This window comes from Polyodon spathula, chromosome 20, assembly GCF_017654505.1.
Source record: "Polyodon spathula isolate WHYD16114869_AA chromosome 20, ASM1765450v1, whole genome shotgun sequence".
In the NCBI taxonomy this organism is placed as follows: Eukaryota; Metazoa; Chordata; class Actinopteri; order Acipenseriformes; family Polyodontidae; genus Polyodon; species Polyodon spathula.
The window spans coordinates 25,633,436-25,652,890 of record NC_054553.1 but is presented as its reverse complement, the minus strand read 5'-3'; the positions used below and the strand labels follow the sequence as shown (position 1 = coordinate 25,652,890).

Sequence of the window (19,455 nt, the reverse complement as noted above, 5' to 3'; positions counted from 1 at the left end):
AAAAGATACTAAAAAAAAATTCTAAATGTAACAGGATATAAACGTTACATCTTGCTCTTAAAAATTAGTTTAAAATCATTAATGACTGCTGTAGTGTAGTCTGGCTCCTGCACCGATAACCTTGAGCGGGGGCTGATAGAGGCGGCCGGTCAGCTCTGAGATTTTGAACAAGAAACACGTTTTCGCTTAAGTATTCCTCTTGGTGGGAGCCCGAGGGGTTAGAACGCTGAGATTCTGTATTAGTTCAGCTGGATTCTCCATTAATACACCGTGCTGAGCCAGGCCGTAACCTTTCACTGCTCATCTCAGGGGTGTCCTTAGAAAAACGTTGCTTTGTAACAATTGCTCGGGAGGACTTTGAAAGTGACCTCCTGCTAAACTCTTTTATTTGTCTCTCTTTCTCCTTGCGCTGTCAAAGTTATAGCGCTCGATCGTGCTCATATTTTACAGCTGTACCTGTCAAAGTGAAGTGATGGCCTTCTGAATGCTCAGAATTTCAATTAAATGTTACAAAATTTCTGTATATCCCCTCCAACTCCCTTTTTCTATTGCAATATGTACCTTGCTCATACACACATATACTGTACGTATACAGGATATATTGTTATAATAAAATTTCTATCATTCTCATTCCTTGGTGACCTAGCATTGATAAAAATCATAGAGAAGGAGGAACATGTCATAAAGCACTGCACGCTCATCCTTGGGCATCTTCCTGAATCCTTGCATTGTCTTACCTAAACTTGCACTGCTGCTATTTTTAGGGCACCTTTGGAAATGAGACATTCATTTTTGTCAAGGGAAATTTTCCTGGTAAATAAAAGTAAAAAGTTAAAAATGTCCATCCATTAGTGAGAATCCTTGCCGGTTGCTAGGTTACACGTATTATAAGCTGTTTGGGTTTGATTGAAACAACACCAAACAGCTTTCTGGTGCAGAGTGTAGAATATATAACCAAATTCGCATTACATAGGGTATTTTTATATAAGACAGATACCGTACCCAATAATCTGAAAACAGCTATCCTATAATTTTTTCCTTGAGTGAGGCAAAGACCATTTTGTGTTTATACAGATACCTTTACACAGGTATTTAGACAGATACTGACCTGGTTATGTAATGTTCCCTCTATTCCACTTGCTGGCATCATAAGTATTTTGGCACACCTGTCATTTGCCATAGAATGAATTTACCTTCACCCGGTGTTGTGTGATACAAAATGAGTTAATCCAGAATTCTATAGTAAAAGTATTTCTGTGAGAAGTAAACTCATTCTTGTTTTATTCTATTCCTCTGTCGAATACAGCAAAAAGGCCAAATTGGAACACTGACAGACACATTTAAATATACCCTCCCATACTGTATAATTAATAGGGCGATTTGAAACTGGAAGGATAATTTCTCTCCGTAAAAGAAAACTACATGTAAACATAAATTGCTGGAAAGGTACTACCAAAATAGCGTGCCAAAAAGGTGTGATTTTTTTTTCCTGTAAACCATGCCACAGTTTACTTTGTGTAGTTTTTATTCCTTTTTGCTATCTCCATTATCAGACTCCAGTCATTGATATTGCATCAAGAACCTTTCAGATCATTTAAGATTTACCACACGGCCCTCCCTGGGTGTCAATTTCAGTGAGTTGATCCTCCCTATAACACCGAAAGATATCATGACCCTGGGAATTAGCAAACAAAGCGAGCTATTTGCACTACACCGCCCAGGACAGAGTAGCATGTGAGAACTCACTGTCCATTTTAATATTCCCCCCAGAGCTAAAAAACAGACAGGAAATCAATACCTTCATTTTATTTTCAATATTAACACAAGTGGAAGAGAGAACCCCCAACCTTTCACTATAAAAATTTAAGATTGGCTTGAAAGCCATTTGTCGTTTTTCTATCTGTGATTGATGTTAAGAAAACGCCTCATAGGGAGAATTATTTGATTTGTTGCTTTTCCTTGTTTTTGGTTTGGTTACTGAAGGTGGCATGTCAGGATTGTCTGTGTTTATTTTGCCAGCTATCAGCAGTTTTTACATTTAAAAAAAAAAAAAGGGAGGAGGAGAAAAGGCGAGCTATAGCTACATTTATTATAAAACATGACATGTAAAAAAAACAGCCTTCTCCAAAACTGCCACAGACAGGGTACCAATTGAGGATAAACAAGGGAACAAAAGCTAGTGTTAAACATTCCTGTCTACATTGCCTAATTATATTACTGTGACCAAAAAAAAAAAAGAAAACTATTATAAATGTTGATGGTGTAATTTAAACATTGGTTTGGTTCTCTACTATCAATTGTAGGGGTGAAAGACCAGTGTATGATTGAATGCTTATACAACTGGAAAAATCTAACCTATCGTAGCACAGGTTGTAGTACATGTCAGACACTGTACTGTATAGCAAAACTAGTCACAAAATAAAGGTGCAGTGACTTACATATTTTGAATTTTACACTAAAATACCACCTTGGTATCTATTTATTTATTGGACTCCACTGAACTCATAGTAAAGTAGCACAGCCTTTTTCTAGTTTTCCATCCATTCACTATGCTTAACTATACTACGCTAGGCTATTACCATGGTATATCAGTTTTTATTTAAGGGTTTTATCTACAGTATTATGCAGCATTGTCCTCATGTTTCCTTGGAGTCTTTTCACTAGTGAAAGCAGTATTCATCTTCTTACATTTAAAATAGACTCGCTATCAGTGTGGCTGTGTGTGTGTCTGTCAAGGGTGGCAGAGCCCTCTTGTGTTTGGGGATATTATGACAGAGAGAAACACAATTTGATAGAAAATTTTCCACTCTATAGAATAAGATTGTTAGAAAATATGTCCATAATATTTACTATGGGAGTTTGAATATTCTTCAATGATACTGCATAAATACTGCCATATTTTGGATACAGTAATAGTAAAAAAAAAAAAATTGTATTTAACAGAATTAATGTTCACCATATCAAGTTTGACATAGATATGTAGGAGCCTTGAGACTTACAGGTGCATCCAAGATATGTGGGATAATGTTTTCTAACTAAAGATGAGTTTATTTAATCAAATGCCTGTAGGACCAGAATCCAACATGGCAGATAAGCTCAGCTGGCTTTAGCATTGTATCTGGAGAAGTGAGTGTCTCAAGGTTTATGAGAACATAAAGCATATTAGCGACTATGGTATTACAGATAATGAGAGGTAAGAAAATGAATTTGAAAACCCTAGCAAGAATGCGTTTAGAGATGTTTCAACTGAGCAGCAGTAATACGCTGATCATATTGGAAGTTCTTCTAAAGTTTGGGTTATTTGGACCCAATTTACATTCTGTTTGCACCAGTGGAGAGCTACAGAAAAAGCAATGTGAATGTTATTGATCGAGCAATAAAACGAGGAGGATCGCTGCAGTCAAATTCTGAGTTGTTTTTGCAAACACAATACATTTTTTATCTTCATTGTTATTTAATTGGTTAGTGTACTGCTCATGAAAGGCACTAGCTACAGTATGGCATGACGCCAACAGGAGAGCTTCCCCTCCCAGCTCTGTGAGCGCACCTCAGTCCTGGCCCTAGCAGCCCCTGCCATTCAGTCCTTGATCTTCTTTCAAAGAGAGACTGTGCCAGTTGTAGTTTTTGTGATGCTGAATGAGGCCTCCAGAAGGGAAAGGCATGCTTTGATAAACTAGTGGATTTGAACACTCTGCAATATTATTTTGCACATCCATTACTTTGCTGGTGATGATTTGGTTCTGCTAAGATTTTTTTAAGAGGTTGGTACTTCAAGATCTTAGTTTTCAAGCAGTTTCACCTATTAAACCAGGAGTCGGACTTATTCCAGGACACCCCTGCTTGAAAGTGGTGTTATAATGGAATAAAATTTTTTCTCATAGGCTTTGGACCTTCCAAGTCTTCACATCAGGAGTAAACCTTGGATCCCATAGACTCAAGCAAACAACCTCCAAGAAAATACTCAATTGATCAAGGAATGTGTTAACCAGCTTGAAGCCCCTACTAAAAAACTCAATTAGGATTCAATGAAGGGGGCTGCAAGGCAGGACATGAGGAAGTCAGACAGGACACGTTTTCCATTTCTTGGTTTCTTGACCATAGATTCATGATTAATCAAGAAGGTAAGAAGCTTTCTTAAAAGATGACTGACAGGAGAGATTACTGGTGTCTTCACTAAGAGTAGCTAACAGCGTTTACATTTACTCCTTGTTGGCCTTTAGGTATAGGTGGAAAGAAATGAAGAAATTATGGGAAAAAAGGCTTTGTTCTGTTGTTTGGGTACTTTTCAATCCCTAGGGAAGCTCTTTGTTGGTCTAGACATCACATTTGCTAATATGCCAAAACACATTATAAACAGAAATAAAATTTAAAATGACTTCAAATCTAGTAGAGGACTTAAATCTAATAGCCCTGTAACTAAAGCCGAGTAGTCATAATAACAAGGCCTGATATGATTCCCTTATCGTCATCGATTTCCAATAGCGGTGATCATATATAACCTGGGTAATTACATTGTACAAGGAGAGGTCATCTTCAATAAATATTATTATCAAATTGGAAAGGAAGGCATGTCTATGCTGTTAGCGGCCACACTGGGAACATGGCTAGGCAATCAGCAGCAACAGGTCAAAGAAATGCAGAGCAGATTATAAATGAGATGATGAAGAGGCATATTTACCTTCGAGTGAGAAGCTTGCACTGGTCATTACTATGACACTTGAAGCTCCTGCTGCCATCAGCACATTTCTGGTGGTCACGGGTCTGCCCTGTAATAGAAAAGAATTTGGGTTTAACTTTTTTTTTCTGAGTTACTGTTAATAAAATAACATGTGACCACCAACCTTCAAACTCCAACCAAATCTGTTGTGTCTACACATGTGGTTTAAAACAGGACACACTTACCCATATCAAATCCTCATCCATGCAGGTCAATGTCATGCATGACACTACAATTACCAATGCTGTCACAAATGTATGAACCAGTTCACACTGTGATAACCCATTGAAGTACCATGGGATCATATCAATATTTGTTCAAAATCCTTTGTGCTGTCATGGCTGGTAATGCTGTCTTCATGGTTCTACTGTGGTCTGTTCATGGTTGGACTATAGGGTTTCTTCAGGGTAATGAACTGGTATTTTCATGCAAAGGGTATTTTACATACTTTCCTGTAAAGGTAAACACCTGTAATGAAGCACACTTACAAAGGTTCAAGATAAACTTTGCGACCTAATAGGTCTTTTTCATATAAAAGGTGTGGAGCGGTTATCGGTTAATAAGTTGTTTATAAAACAGGTAGTAACAATTGTATCCCAGCCTGCATCTTTAAGGAATGGCAAACTTCCACACCATTTTCTGTGAGCAATTGGATACAAGCGGGGGAAGACAAGATATGCAGAGGATTTTGACATCTGAAAGTCACCAATCGATCTGCACACAAGAAATGTAGTTATCATGATATATCTACTCAAGATGGATTTTCACAACCATACAATAGAGAGATATGCAATTTGTTGGTCCATAATATTCCTGCAGAATGTGTTAACTGACTGTAGCATAGTAGTGCTTTACATATCAAGAAGAAAAAAAAACACATAAAAACCTTGGTTCAGTCTGTATAAACAGGGGTGTCCTTCCTGTTACTCTCAAGGACATATGAATAAACACATTTAAAAAAAAAAATAGGATCAAATAGAACTCATTTTAGAAAATAGGGTCAACATAAAGCTGTTCTTGCAAATGAAATTAGACTTAACCATGCATTTTATTCATAAATCTTGGTGTGATGGCTGCTCACTGTTGATTCGTCTGTCCCACCCTTTGCTGCTCCTCTGTATACAAAGCAATGTGATTAATGGCCAGCCTCACTGGTACATGCCTTCAGGGAGACTCAAGCACTGGGACTGCCCGGAGCAAGCTGAACATTATGCCCAACGGTGGACTAATCACAAACTAAATACACATTCCATTGACAAATATACCACCCATCACAGTAGCATCCCATGGATTTGGATATTATCTGAATTAGTAGCTGTCACTTCCTTTGTGTCGGTGCTTCAGTTTTGATACATTTATCTTGAGAGCTTACCTGTGACATTAGCATGTGTGGTTTTGCCTAAACACTGCTATTAACATACAATAGATATGATGTCGAGCTGGCACCTGAAGCCCTGGCATGAACCCCAGGGCTTCTCTTGCATGCTGCCCAGTCCACTGCTTGTTGCAGGGATTAAGATCTCACAATAGGTATTAGGTTCCTGTCACTCTGGGATAATTACTGTAAATCCCCCGTCTACCAAACACAGATAATCCAGGCATCTCTGATGTATGCATGTCTCACCCTGAATTCGAGGGAAAGCCAGTGAATATGTTTTGTGAGATACTCGGAAATCCCTCTGTATTTATCAACTCACATCACTTGTCAGAGAGGTTCAGCAAACTCCCCCGGACAGGATACGACAAAGCAAATGAACAAACACAGATTACTTAGCATTTTGAAAGTGCAAAACTAACAAGAGGCCTTTGACAGGCCCAGACAGAGGCAATGTTTCGACTGGCCTCTTAACCGTTTACACTGAACAAGCAGAGGTATGCAGCTGTAGATCTTGTCTCATCTGCAGGAATCTGTAACAGCAGTGTGACAAACTAGCATAGAAGTTTGGGACAGGTTTTCATGGTGTTTTCTATAGTTTTTAACTGATTAACATAGTTTTCCACTGCAAGTAGGGACCCTAGAACTGAAGTTGAATGCGATCATATGAAACTGCTTAAGGAAACTACCTGTGTTTAATGAAATAATCTGTTCCCATACTTAAGGACCACACTGTAATTTAAGGTATATTGAGCACTCAGGGGTAGGGTTTCCGTGCTTTTTCTTTTACCGTGCAATTTTCATGAAATATGGTGAAGTGGTTTTCAGACAAAGCACCATGTTGAGGAAATAGCCATCCACGCCAATGTTCCTCCTATCACAGCCCCATTCTGAGAAAAACACTCAAAAGAACACACATGTGTTTGCTTCTCATTCCTGCACAACTAGTGTAGTCTTTTGAACCACAGCAGGGTGTAAAGTATAAAGCTTTCTTCATTATAGCCACCTTGCTCCCGTAACACAGCGTGAAACCTGAAAACCCCTTAATTTCAGTAATTGCCTGAAACTCTGCAAATACCATCGTTTGTTGTTCAATTACTGTTCAGTTTGTAATTGCCTGATGTAATGCACTTACAGGTGGAGTTATGTTGCTAAAATAATAAGGAATTAAATAACAAAACATACAATTGCATTAGGATGGCTAATTTACAGTTTTCTTACTTTATGGTCATGGTTCCAATGTTAACTTTCTGCAAGTTTCTTCTGCATTCTTTTATTAATGCTTTCTTACCATGCAGGAAGGTGGTTTTAAAAGCGTAAAACAACAGAATTCACTTTTGGGGCGAATTGATGGCACTATAAACTAAAGTCCTATATTTGTAGACAGTGGGACATTATGAACTCCACAGCCATATTTCCCTGGAAGGACGATCCTCTAGGGGGGCAAGACAGCTGTTCAGTGAGCTTGCACATCCAGTCCTTGTCCTATATTTCTGGGCATTGGCTGAGATCTTGAAAAATAATTTCCCATAGGCTCCCAACTACCTCATCTAATTGACTTGTGATCAATGCTTATCTTGGCTGTATGTAGTGACTAAGAAGTGAAAGGCTTCATCACATACAATTCTCAATCCACCAAGCCATTGCGTCCAAGGCCTGTACTTCTACAGACTCGGTTCAAGGCTATTTTTCTCAGTGATTTATTACAAAGTGTGTCACGTGCACTTTGAGTACCAAACATTTAATCACTTTCATCGCAGCAATGACCACATTTTAAACCATAATCTTCAGGATGGATGCTTGATCGGTTTAATGAGCCAAACTTTCTTTCTAGAAAAAAAACAACAATAAAATACAAAGTCATAACTTTTTTTTTTTATTTCTGAACGTATCTTTCTTCTTCCCGTATTTAGCGCGTTTTGACTGATATCAGCTAAAAAGAGGATGCAGCTGCTCTAAAACGAACAGATCGCCTTGATCTGTAAAGAAAATTGAATTTATTATTATTATTTTTTTTTTTTTTTTAAACCTGCTCAGGAATGGGTTACGATTGGCTGCCCTGCTGGCGGCTTGTTCTTTTGAAAAGAACGACTTTTAAATGACACATAAATCACTGTCAGCCAGAGGGGGATGTAGGGTTAACTCCCTCCAAACAGGGAAACAGTTTATTCTACAGGGTGCTGCAAAACTTTTGGCCATAGCAGTACAAGAATGTTTATGCTTTATCTAGAAGCAGATTATTGTAGGGGGCAGGTTAATGGCTACAGTCTAGTGTACCAGCTGAACTTAGAGAGAAGACAGGTTTGAGAGTCCTTTTGAAGCCAAGGGTGTGATTACTGCAAAAATAAATGACACACAAAGTAAACCTAAATGATAAGAATATTAGATTAGTTAACATGACATTTTATAAATATACCAAGCTCCTTTTAGCCAATAAGAATGCTGTCTCTTTAGGTCAGAACTCAATGGCACAATATACTATAGTTGTTATCTGCTGAGATCCCACAGTTTCAAAGTATTTGCTCTTTGCTTACAGCAATTAGCAACACTGTAGATTTAAGGTATAATTTCAGGCAATCTGAGCAATATTACCTCACCCCCAGGGTGGCAGCAAAGGTACATCTATCAGTCACTAAACTCTAAACCCAAAACCAAATCCAATACAGCATTTTGCAGTGTAGGAAACAGGGGTAGATTAGAATAGTTTATAATGGCCTAGTCAAGGGTCTGCTTTCACCTCTTTCAATGGTCAGTCAAAGCCAGAAGAATGAAACCAACCATCACATCTTCAACAGGGTGAAAACGCAGCAAAGGAGAAATCAAGAGGGGTTATAAATTATACAATTGCTTGATCCACATCATCACACCCAAATCATTAATCTGCTGCAAGTCACATGACTCAGCATCTCTGCAAGCTTTGCGTAAAATGTAACAAAAATATATCACATTTCTGCAGCATTAGAACAATGGCAACTAAAACAAAAAGTGACTGGCTTGTCAGTATCTTTGATGTTTGTATTAAATAGGAATTAAACAGTTAAACAAAGGTCAAAGGATGCACCCATTGTAAAATAAGCCTCTTATCTGTTCTTTGAACTTGCACCAAGGGCAGTGTAGTAAACACATACACACGCAACTGTAAAAACATGATAAGTTTCTAACAGGCTGTGCCAGAATTAATATGTGATTCCTGGAGGAAATATTAAACAGTGTGACTCACCTCTATCACATTTAGTAAAGTGGAATGACGCAGCATGTGTCCAATGGTATTCTAATTGGAAAGGGACACCCGCTGTCCGGCAAAAAAAGAAAAGGAGGCTCTAAAAGGGCTGCTCTACAGTTACGCTTTAGTGGAGAATGTTTGATATTGGAAAAGTTTAATAATTGTAATGGTTATGGTTATCGTTATCAATGTGTATGTGTGTGTGTGTGTGTGTGTGTGTGTGTGTGTGTGTGTGTGTGTGTGTGTGTGTGTGTGTATATATATATATATATGTATGTATATGTATGTATTGTGGCAGGGCAGATCACTGCCTGTAAATAACATGCTGTTCATGTATGTTTTGGTGGTGGTTGACAGGAGTGTGGTTAATCCCTAGCCCTGCCAAATACATGTGAGGATGTGGCTGTTCCCAAATAAGATAACTGGTGTTAATTGGGAACAACCACACAAGATTAAAAAAGTTCGAAGCGCCATTTGGAGAGACCCCCACGAGCTGGGAACAGATAGAAGTGCTATGTGCTTAAGTGCTTAATTCTAAGGTCTCAGCGATAAACTGAACTGCAGGCCAGCCTTAAAGATCAGCAGAAGGATAAGATAAACCTCTGAAACTTTGCTCTTAAGTTTTCACCGGTGGAGTTTGAAGAGCACTTGTTGTGCAGCTCAGGACCAGAGAGGATGTTGTGTAAGCTGCTTGTGTGCCTTGCGCTGCTTCCCGAGGCTCTCAGCGCTCCCCTAAAGCACTTGGGAAGCAAGGCTCGGGTTAAAGTGCTTCTTATCTCCTTTGACGGCTTCCGATGGGACTACGACCAGGACGTGCACACCCCGAATCTGGATGCCATGGCTAGAGAGGGGGTCAAGGCGAAATATGCCACCCCGCCTTACCTCACCATCACCAGCCCGTCTCATTTCACACTGCTCACAGGTAAGAAGGGGGCTTTCTCATTCCGGGATAATACAGGCTGCTGTATTTATTAACCATGGTTAGCATGATTTTCAGTAACAGTCATCATCAACAGAGCTAACGTATGTGTTGAATCCTTCATATGAATCCTATAAGAATTAATTAATTTACTTGCTAAATTGGGAAAACTGGGAGTCAAAATATTATCTATCATATTGAGAACATGACCACACTGTTTCTTGTAGGGAAGTACATTGAGAATCATGGAGTGATCCACAACATGTGGTTTAACACAACGACAGGAGAGAAACAATCTTACTACCTCACACAGTTTGTTAATGAATGGTGGGACAGTGGCAGCTTGCCCATCTGGGTAACGGCGCAAAGACAGGTACTGTATTATTTTACAGAGCTGAGATACATTTAATGGATCCAGCTTCTCCATCCATTTTCTCAAATCAGTCAGGATAAGATTTCATGTAGGTATCCTGTTGTATTAGTCCTTTCTAGGCCATTACCTTAAAGAAGTAATCACACCTTTAGTACGTGGATGAAAATCATTATCATCATTTGTGCTAGAAAACAAAATTCTGAAAAAGGGAAAATTCAGGCTTCCTCCCTGTGCTGGTCTATACAGCTTGTGTTTGAGTTGTATTGTCTGGATTATGATGTCGCAGTGATGTTCTCTATCGGTCCTCAGTAGACTACAAAAACGGTTATATGGCTCCCAACTATAAAGGGAATACAATTAGAAATTCAAACGTATAACTGCTACTTGTTGCAAAGTAATAAGAATATTCCTTAACCATGTTTCTAGTAACTGTTAAAAAACTAAAAATAGTTGTTTTCCTCTCAGGGTTTGAAGGCTGGATCAGTCCACTTCCCTGGCACTGCTGCCACATACCAAGGTGAGAAGGTTGGCATGAGCGAGGTGGAGCCCCGGTTTTACAACTATTCTAACGAGACAGTATGGCAAGAGAAAATTGACATGGTGATGGACTGGTTCACCCAGCAGGATCTTGATTTTGTGACACTGTATTTCGGAGAGCCTGACGGAGCTGGGCACAAACACGGGCCAGACTCCCAAAAGAGAAGGGACATGGTGAGTCAGGTGGACCGCACTGTGGGCTACCTCCGGAGCCAAGTCCAGCAACACGGGCTCGAGAACAGGCTCAATCTTATCATCACAGCAGATCACGGCATGAGCACTGTCCTCAGGAAGCCTGCAGTTAAAGAGATCGTTCTGTCCCAGATCCCTGGCTTCTCCTACCAGGACATCAAGTTCCACCTTGTTGACTATGGTCCTACTGGATTCCTCCTTCCAAAAGATGGGCAGTTGGAGAAGGTTTACAATGCTCTGAAGAACGGACACCCCAACCTGCATGTCTACAAGAAGGAAGAATTGCCCGCCAGATTACGATACACCAACAATCCTCGGATCCTCCCCATTGTGATGTTGGCGGATCCAGGATACGTCATTAATGGGGTACGTGTTTGGCAAATATGTTTGGGGGGAAGCAGCATTTTCAAGTAAAGCATTATGCATTTCAGAATTAAAAATTTTACTCTTCACAGCTTTTATATATTATGCTAAATTGTGTAATGCAATTAAATAGATTTTGAGGGTAATGGGCTTAATTAGTTACACCTATGCCTGTGGTCTTCCAGGTTTATTTCAGTTCAGGTGTGACTAATTAAGCTCTTGGTAAAGTCTGAAACTACTATGCAATGTGTGTCTAATTAAAAACCCTGAAACACAATAATCTATAGCTTATTTTTGTGAAGAGTCATCGGAAAGAAATTAATTTGCATACCCCCATCAGAGCTATGTTTGTCAGAAGCAAATCTCTGTGCGATCTGATGTCACTGTCCATTGTTGCAGTTCTTGGGTGTGTGCTTTTGTTGAGTCTCATCGAACCCATAATTAAAAAAATATTTTCCGTCTTCAGTGAGGTGTTTTCGTCTCCTAGGGTGGTTAATGCTGGCTCTATGACAGGATGTTAATTGTGTGAAAAACAAAGTGAAAAATAAATCGTATCAAGTCAAGTCTGTTGTCTGTTATCTAGCCTCTGTGTCTGTGCCTTATTGCTGGGATCACAGATTTTGCAGATATCTTTTTATGGCTAGCCTATAAAATCATGATAAAACAGGGAAGGCACTTTGTAAGGGATTGGGCATATTTTAACAGCTTGCGACAGAATTGTGTTGCCTTATAGAATGTTTATAACAATTGAAAAACACAAAATTCCTTACATAAAATTACAAGCCCCAAAGTATTTTCCAGTAGTTTCTGATTTAGTTCTTTATATAGGTCAACAGTGACACCTTCTGGTGAGACACTTAATTACACCAGAATAAATGTCAATATTCTTCATAAAAATGAACATAAAAAATATTGTGGTAATATAATGAATTTAAGTAGCACAATGGGCCAGATTTACAAAGCATTTCTGCAGAAATGTTAATGTTACTAAACTTTAGATAAATACCTACAGAGACTAATTCAAGAGCTCCAACAAGCATGTTAGTTGTTTCTTGGTAAATTTATAACATTAACAGTTTGTTTTTCCCCCTTTACGAATACTTTGTGAACCAAATTCAATTGACCAGAAACTTTAGCCATTTTCTGTACCACTCACATTATGTATTTTGCTGAAGCTGTAACGTTGAGATCTACTGTACCCTCAAGAGCCTTCTTTGTGTTTGTTCAGTATTTCACAGTCCAAAATAACAAGGGTGAGCATGGGTTCGACAATGAAGCCATGGATATGAAAACCATTTTTCGTGCAATTGGCCCAGACTTTAAGAAGAACCTAACTGTGGATCCTATTGAGACGGTCGAGGTCTACGCTCTGATGTGTGAGCTGCTGGGAATCAAGCCTGAACCCAATGATGGCTCCATTGAGCGCACTCGACACATGCTGAACACACAAGGCAATAAAGGTTAGTGAATGCAACAAAAGCTTTAGGGCCACCCTTTAGGAGGGACTCACAATGAGTATTACCTGTTGGATAATTGAGAAATTTAAGCTTTTCATAGATAGATAAATAATGTGCCTTCCTAATCTGTATTTTAATCTGACTTTAACCCTGTTACACATACTTGGGAAGAGAACAGACACAAAAACCAGAATAAACCTTCCACAAAATGTTTTCCCCAAACTTTGCTTTTTCTTACTTTTGTCTTTTGTATACTTTGCCAGTGCCCCCTAAAGTTATTGTTACAGGCACTACAAAATTACATTTATTGAGTTGCCAGTTGTATAATGCAAAGACAGATAGTGTGCATGTTTTAGTTATTTTAGGCGTACTGAACAGTGTGTATCTGTTGCCCTCTTAGCATGGTATGTAGACTTCCAGCCTTCCAAAGACTTTATCGCTTCAAGTCTTTAAAAAAGTCAATTAAAAAATACTTTTTTAATGTAATACTGTATGTTGCTAGTTGTCGTGTGGTTATTTATTTTTGCATTTTCTATGTTCGGTACTCTTTTCACTGCCTCGGCTTTGAAAACTTTTCACTTCTAAAGCCCTCTCCTCTATGTTGGTTTGCAGGTATTAAATTCCCAAAGTATTCTCTGTGTTGGACAGAGCATTCCTTTTCAGAGAAATATTTATCTGATAATATTTCCCATGTTTCAGTAAAGCAGGGTGCAGTTCTAACAGCAAAGTGAATCTTTGTCTAGCAAAGAAAGCATGGACTGCCTTGGATATTTGTAAAAGTAAATTTAAAAATATTGCAAATGCACATAAGGGTAAGAACCCTTTTTTAAACCTGAGGGATGGTACTTTTAAACCTGGTCGAGATCTAAGCTAAGATCAATAAAAATGTACATTGGACATGGTTTTTCATAGGCGGTTTTAGTAGTTCAGCAATCCATAAAGACTGTTTTACCATTTTAGTAAATGATGAAGGTACATTTCTGTTATTTTCAAGTGAACTGTTAGCAGCGCATTGTACACTGTATGACAACAATATTAACATCAAATCCGATAGCGTGCGATTAGCTTTATCATCCCACGCAATATGCCATTTATTGTTTGATTAGTTTTTTTATATTTTGACATATTACCTGAATGATAATGTCATAAATTGCCTAACATGACTCAGGACACTTGTAAATTGAAAGCAAAGTACAATAAAAAAAAAAAGGTGCATTACGAATACACCTGTATTTTATTATGCATTCCTTTACTGCTGACCTAGGCAGTATCTTGCAACCCCTTCCCTCTGCATATTGATGATGATTAACATTATATCAGGGTAAGACTTGACCAACAACTGGAGTTCTAATTGGAACTAGACTCAGTTGCAGTGAACAAAATATAATCAAGATAAACAAAATCAATTATATGGAGAAAGTGGACTGTGGACAGTAAGGGGATTTTTTTTAACAGTTCTTTTGTCCCGAGTTGTTTAAAGGTTACTTTAATTGCTACTATTATGATTGCTGCCCAGATTACAGCTACTGCACTGTTTACAATATTACAAATGCTTATTCTAATCTCCGCTATTCACACTAATGTTGAATCAACTGCCTATTTAGAGCACTTTGAGATGGACCCCCGCATAGTTATTAGGCAAGTTTGACTGAGCGTTGTTCTTAGTAACTACAGGGGGAAAAAAATCTCAATAGCTCTGTTTCTGTCTTTCAGAGTCTGAGACCAATTCCCTGGAGTCACAGGTCTTCATTGGTCTCGTCAGTGTGGCTTGCTTTCTGTTTCTGATAGGTGTGGTCTTCATTGTTCATACAGCACGACGCAGGAGAAAGGAGAGTGCGCGGTATGTGCACAAAAATCTAAATCACTCACTACTTTGCCATTTGGGAAGAGAGAATACTTAGAGACAAACTCCATTAAATTGCTGAGTCGACTTCGGTCACAGGCTTAGAGGACAAGCAAGACATTTGAAAGCATTATTTCTGGTCAATACCACTGCAATGCAATCATTTTCACATTGTATCTTTTATGAAAAAGATACAATGTGAACACACCTCATATTTTTCATGATTACTTTTTATAATGATCTGATCTTTACTGTATGTGTATTTACCCATTGTGAGTGAAGCTCAGCCTGGCTTGGGGTAACCCTAAAATACATACTGATATCTCAATATGCAGGTCCAGATAAGCTGTAGATCACAAAACGATAATCAGTAAGGATAGACTATTTTGTTAAAAGGCACAATTAAGTCACATTTATCATTCAAAAACAGATTGGCGAACTACAAATATTGTAGTTAGACAGTGCCTTTGGTCAAATATCACATTACACAACCTCTTTGCAATACAATATATCAGAAGCCATCAGCAAACGCAAATACACACAAACAATAAAATAAAACACAATTAAAACAGGAGCACTCAATTAACCGAAGCTAGGAATCAACCAGGAGTCCCCAGGGTATTCCAAAAATATTGAAATAAACAAAGGTGTCAAGGTCCAATGCATAGCTTCAGCAAATGCATTAGAGCTCTCCTCATTTCTAATCAGTTTCAAATTTCCCAGCACACTAACAGCTATGGAATCAAATTAAAACAAAGTGAGTTGCATTTCTTATTGGCTAATTATTATGAAGCAAACTGACCTTGTTGTAATGTTAAGTCTGGATTTCACTTATTAATTTATTACACCTGCCACACAAAGTTGCATTTTACAGTTATCGATATTAGAAGTTATATATTTTTTTGCATCATCTCGTATTCATTAACAACACAACTGTGTTCTTGCAGTTTAGGATGTTTGAAATAATGGCCTCCAATGAAAACTAATACTGTTAGTAACTTGTAAAGAAACATATACTAGTAAATCTAGTGAAATCTGTAGACTATATGGAAAATCCTACAAGGAAACTGCTGTTTCAACATTATTTCTTTACTTTCAGAGCCAAAGAAGAATTCCATGATGGCAGGGAGGTTAACAAGGCAACAACAAGTTTCTGATGAGGTCTATTTGAAGAGATGTGACCACTGGGAAAACAGCACCTTAATTTCAATGAAATAGCTCTAATTTGAAAGATATTTGTTTCCACCAGCATTCTTTTATTTCTCAGAAGAACACATAGATTTAAATAAATAAATAAATAAATAAATAAAAACCTGACGAGTTGTAACTAAATAAAAAAATGTATCCAACTTTACCTGGTCCTGTTCCTAACCTTGATCTGAAGTTGTGGCATTTTTGTACTTTGTTTGCACAAGAGGGTTATTTAAACAAATACAAAATATAACAATAAACCTGAAATGTAGTTTGCCCTAGGGCTCGTCCAAACCAGCCAGTGGAAAACTGTGCCGCACCTTCAAGTTAAATAAAGACGTCAGTTCCCTTTCAATTCGAATGACAACCATTACCAAAGAGCTTCTCTGAATGTCAATATCTGAGCAGCTCAGATTGCTTTTGCTTTCTTGAACCGAAATTGGCTGATTTGTTGGTTTTACCCGCAAATTAAAAACAAATTTTCCACTGTATAATCACACTTCGAGCGTGTCTAAGAGCGCTCTTGCTTAGTCTCGCGTCAGTTTTTTCTGACTAGAGCTGGTTTCGACCCCACTTAAGGGATTAATGAGCGGCCATTGCTCTTTCACTACACAAGGCCTTGTGTAGTTGTTACACCGTGTGAGAGCTGTTGTGGTGCTGTAAGGAGACCCCGCGGGCTCACGGCGTCGTCCTCTACGCCGATTTAATCGGCCACAGCGACCAAAAAAAACATATCCCGGCATCGACCGCATTTTTTCCCGCCCATCGCGAGGTTGAGAAAACTGCACCTACCCGGTCCCGATTGACTCGGCACTGGTGTAAACATCTTCGGCGCCACCTACAGCTCGGCCACGACCGTACCTACTCGGCGCAGACCTTGGAACATCCCCGAGGGATTCGGCACCAGTGACGAAAACACGTCTGCAGGCTGCTCATTGAACACAGCAGTTTAAAAAAAAAAAAAACAACAACAACTGCAAACATGGCACTGCAGTCGACTGGGTCTTCAGCTGGCTTCCATCAGTGTGCTCAGCTAAGCTGCCCAGGCAGGACAAACATCGATCCTGCACCAGGTGCCTAGGGCCAGAACACACGGCCAAGGCACTGGCAGGGGAGCTGGACTGCACTCCATGTTGGAAGTTCTCGAGGAGAACTAAACGATGGAGAGCAGCCCTATCCCCAGAGTCTCTTTCCTCAAACCAGGGGAGAATGTGATCAATGGTCCAAGAGCCTCTGCAGAGGTCATCCAGGACTCCCCCTGCTACAGTGACCAGGGAGCTCTCACACTCATCTGGGTCACCCTCCCCTACTCCACCACCGGTACAGAGGCACAGACACCTCTCAAGGGTGGCGAGACGGTCACCCCTGAGGCAGTACCACTCGAGCAGACGCTCACCAGGGGATAGGCAATCGCCGCGCAGGCACCGCTCCCCTTCTCCACGCAGGCACAGACGTTCACCGTCACAGTCGCCTTGAAGGCACCCAGGCTCGGCCGAGCAGCACTTCAGGGAGCTGGCAGAGACTGTAAGGGCTCAGCAAACCATGCAGGAGACCCTATTGAAATCTCAGGGCAGACTGCCCCCTACCACTGGGCAGCCCCAGCCCCCAAAGTCTCGTTCCCCATCCCCTCTGCCTAGACCCCCTAGGCGAGCTGTCCTTGTTCTGCGTCCAGATCGGACATCTCGGACACAGCCGCCTCCATCGGGCAGGCCACGGTGGGAGGTTCCTTAACGCCCTTGCCACACGTGTCGCAGAGGGAAGAGTTCCAGGCCAGCAGAACAAGAGGGAAAGGGGAACTGCTTACGCCAACAGAGAGGGCACCCACAGCATGCCCTCCCCCTATGCCAGGTTCTTCTTGGAACTGGTGCGCTCCTCCTGGAGCAACCCAGCGTCTGCACCTCCAGAACAGCATAGAAAAGTGGGCCTAGGGGACACATTCATGGTTTTGGTGCAAGGTTCCACCTTCACCATAGGGGGTTAAGGACCCAAACTGTCTGTCTAAGCCTGCAAATGCCATGGCCATACTGGTGCTCTACCAGAATCAGTTGGCAGAGAGGCTGCAGGAGAGGGCTACACAAGCAGACACGGGGGAGCTCCAGGCGGTGGCTAAGGCGATGACCGACCTAATAATGGAGTTAGGTCAGGCATCAGGGAGGTCACTGGAGGCGCTGGTGGACGCCCGCCAGCATTTGTGGCTGACTCAAGCCAAGGTCGTGGAGACCGAGAAGGTGGCACTTCTGGATGCCCCTATTACACCGGGGCAGTCTTTTGGGACGATCATTGATGTGAGCCTTGAGAGGTCCCACAAGGCCACGGAGGTCACCTGCAAGTTTTTGCGGCTTACCGTCAGTGCCCAAGGTGGCATGGGCAGCCTGCTGGGGTGAAAGGGTCTGAACATCGCCCTCCACCCTACAATAGACAAGCAGGCAGAGGAACAGGCAGGGCCAGTAGCAGGGGGACCACCGCAGGCCAGAGGTAACTGGTTCTCCGGCTGGAGACCAAGGCCAGGCCCTAAGAAAGACCCGCCCCCTCCCAAGCCCAAGGGCTGCCACCAAAACCCCCCCCCCCCCCCCCCACAACCGGACTGACCAACGGCAATGACCCATGGCAAGGACTCCTGGGTGCTATCGACAATGAGACACGGATATGCTTTCCAATTCCGCATAGGTCCGCCACCCTTCAAGGGTGTGCTCCCCACCATCGTCGAACCAGCGAGGGCGATACTCCTTCAACATGAGCTCACCAATCTTCGAAGGAAGAACGCTGTACGCTTGGTAAGCCCAAGTGATGCCCTCAGTGGCTTTTACTCCAGGTACTTCCTGGTGCCCAAAAGGGTCAACAGTTTCAGACCAATTATGGACCTCAGGGTCCTCAACTTGTTCCTCAAACAGAGGAAGTTCAACATGTTGACAGCACAGTGTATCCTCCAGTCCATCCAGCTGGGAGACTGGTTCACATTGATCGGCCTGCAAGATGCCTACTTTCACGTCCTGATCCGTCCCTCACACAGAAAATATCTGCGCTTCGCCTTTCAAGGTAACGCGTACAAATTCTGCGTGCTGCCTTTTGGCCTCTCGCTGGCGCCCTGCACTTTTTCAAAGTGCATGGATGCAGCACTGGCTCCATTCAGGCTGCGGGGTATTCAGATCCTGAACTATCTGGACGATTGGCTAGTCTGCGCGTACAGAGGCGCACACAAAACAGGTCATAGATCACGTGACGAAGTTAAGACTCTCAATACATCAACAGAAGAGCAACTTCGTAC

General features: G+C 40.9%; 1 protein-coding gene across 1 annotated transcript; it reads left to right on the top strand.

Annotated features, from left to right (window-relative positions):
• Positions 1-9,669: 9,669 nt before the first annotated feature.
• On the top strand, positions 9,670-18,171 carry LOC121295456 (ectonucleotide pyrophosphatase/phosphodiesterase family member 7-like). Its single transcript, XM_041220092.1, has 7 exons — positions 9,670-10,237; positions 10,462-10,607; positions 11,073-11,702; positions 12,928-13,159; positions 14,870-14,996; positions 17,828-17,905; positions 18,039-18,171. Exons 1-7 carry the CDS (start codon positions 9,991-9,993, stop codon positions 18,169-18,171), a joined length of 1,593 nt encoding a protein of 530 aa, XP_041076026.1. The 5' UTR covers positions 9,670-9,990.
• The last annotated feature ends 1,284 nt before the right edge of the window (positions 18,172-19,455 follow it).

Coding starts and splice junctions, on each gene's coding strand:
- LOC121295456 (XM_041220092.1), top strand. CDS start 9,991: ATGTTGTGTAAGCTGCTTGTGTGCCTTGCGCTGCTTCCCGAGGCTCTC. Junction 10,238..10,461: donor TCATTTCACACTGCTCACAG/GTAAGAAGGGGG, acceptor TGTTTCTTGTAG/GGAAGTACATTGAGAATCAT. Junction 17,906..18,038: donor CCTCCATCGGGCAGGCCACG/GTGGGAGGTTCC, acceptor CCCCTATGCCAG/GTTCTTCTTGGAACTGGTGC.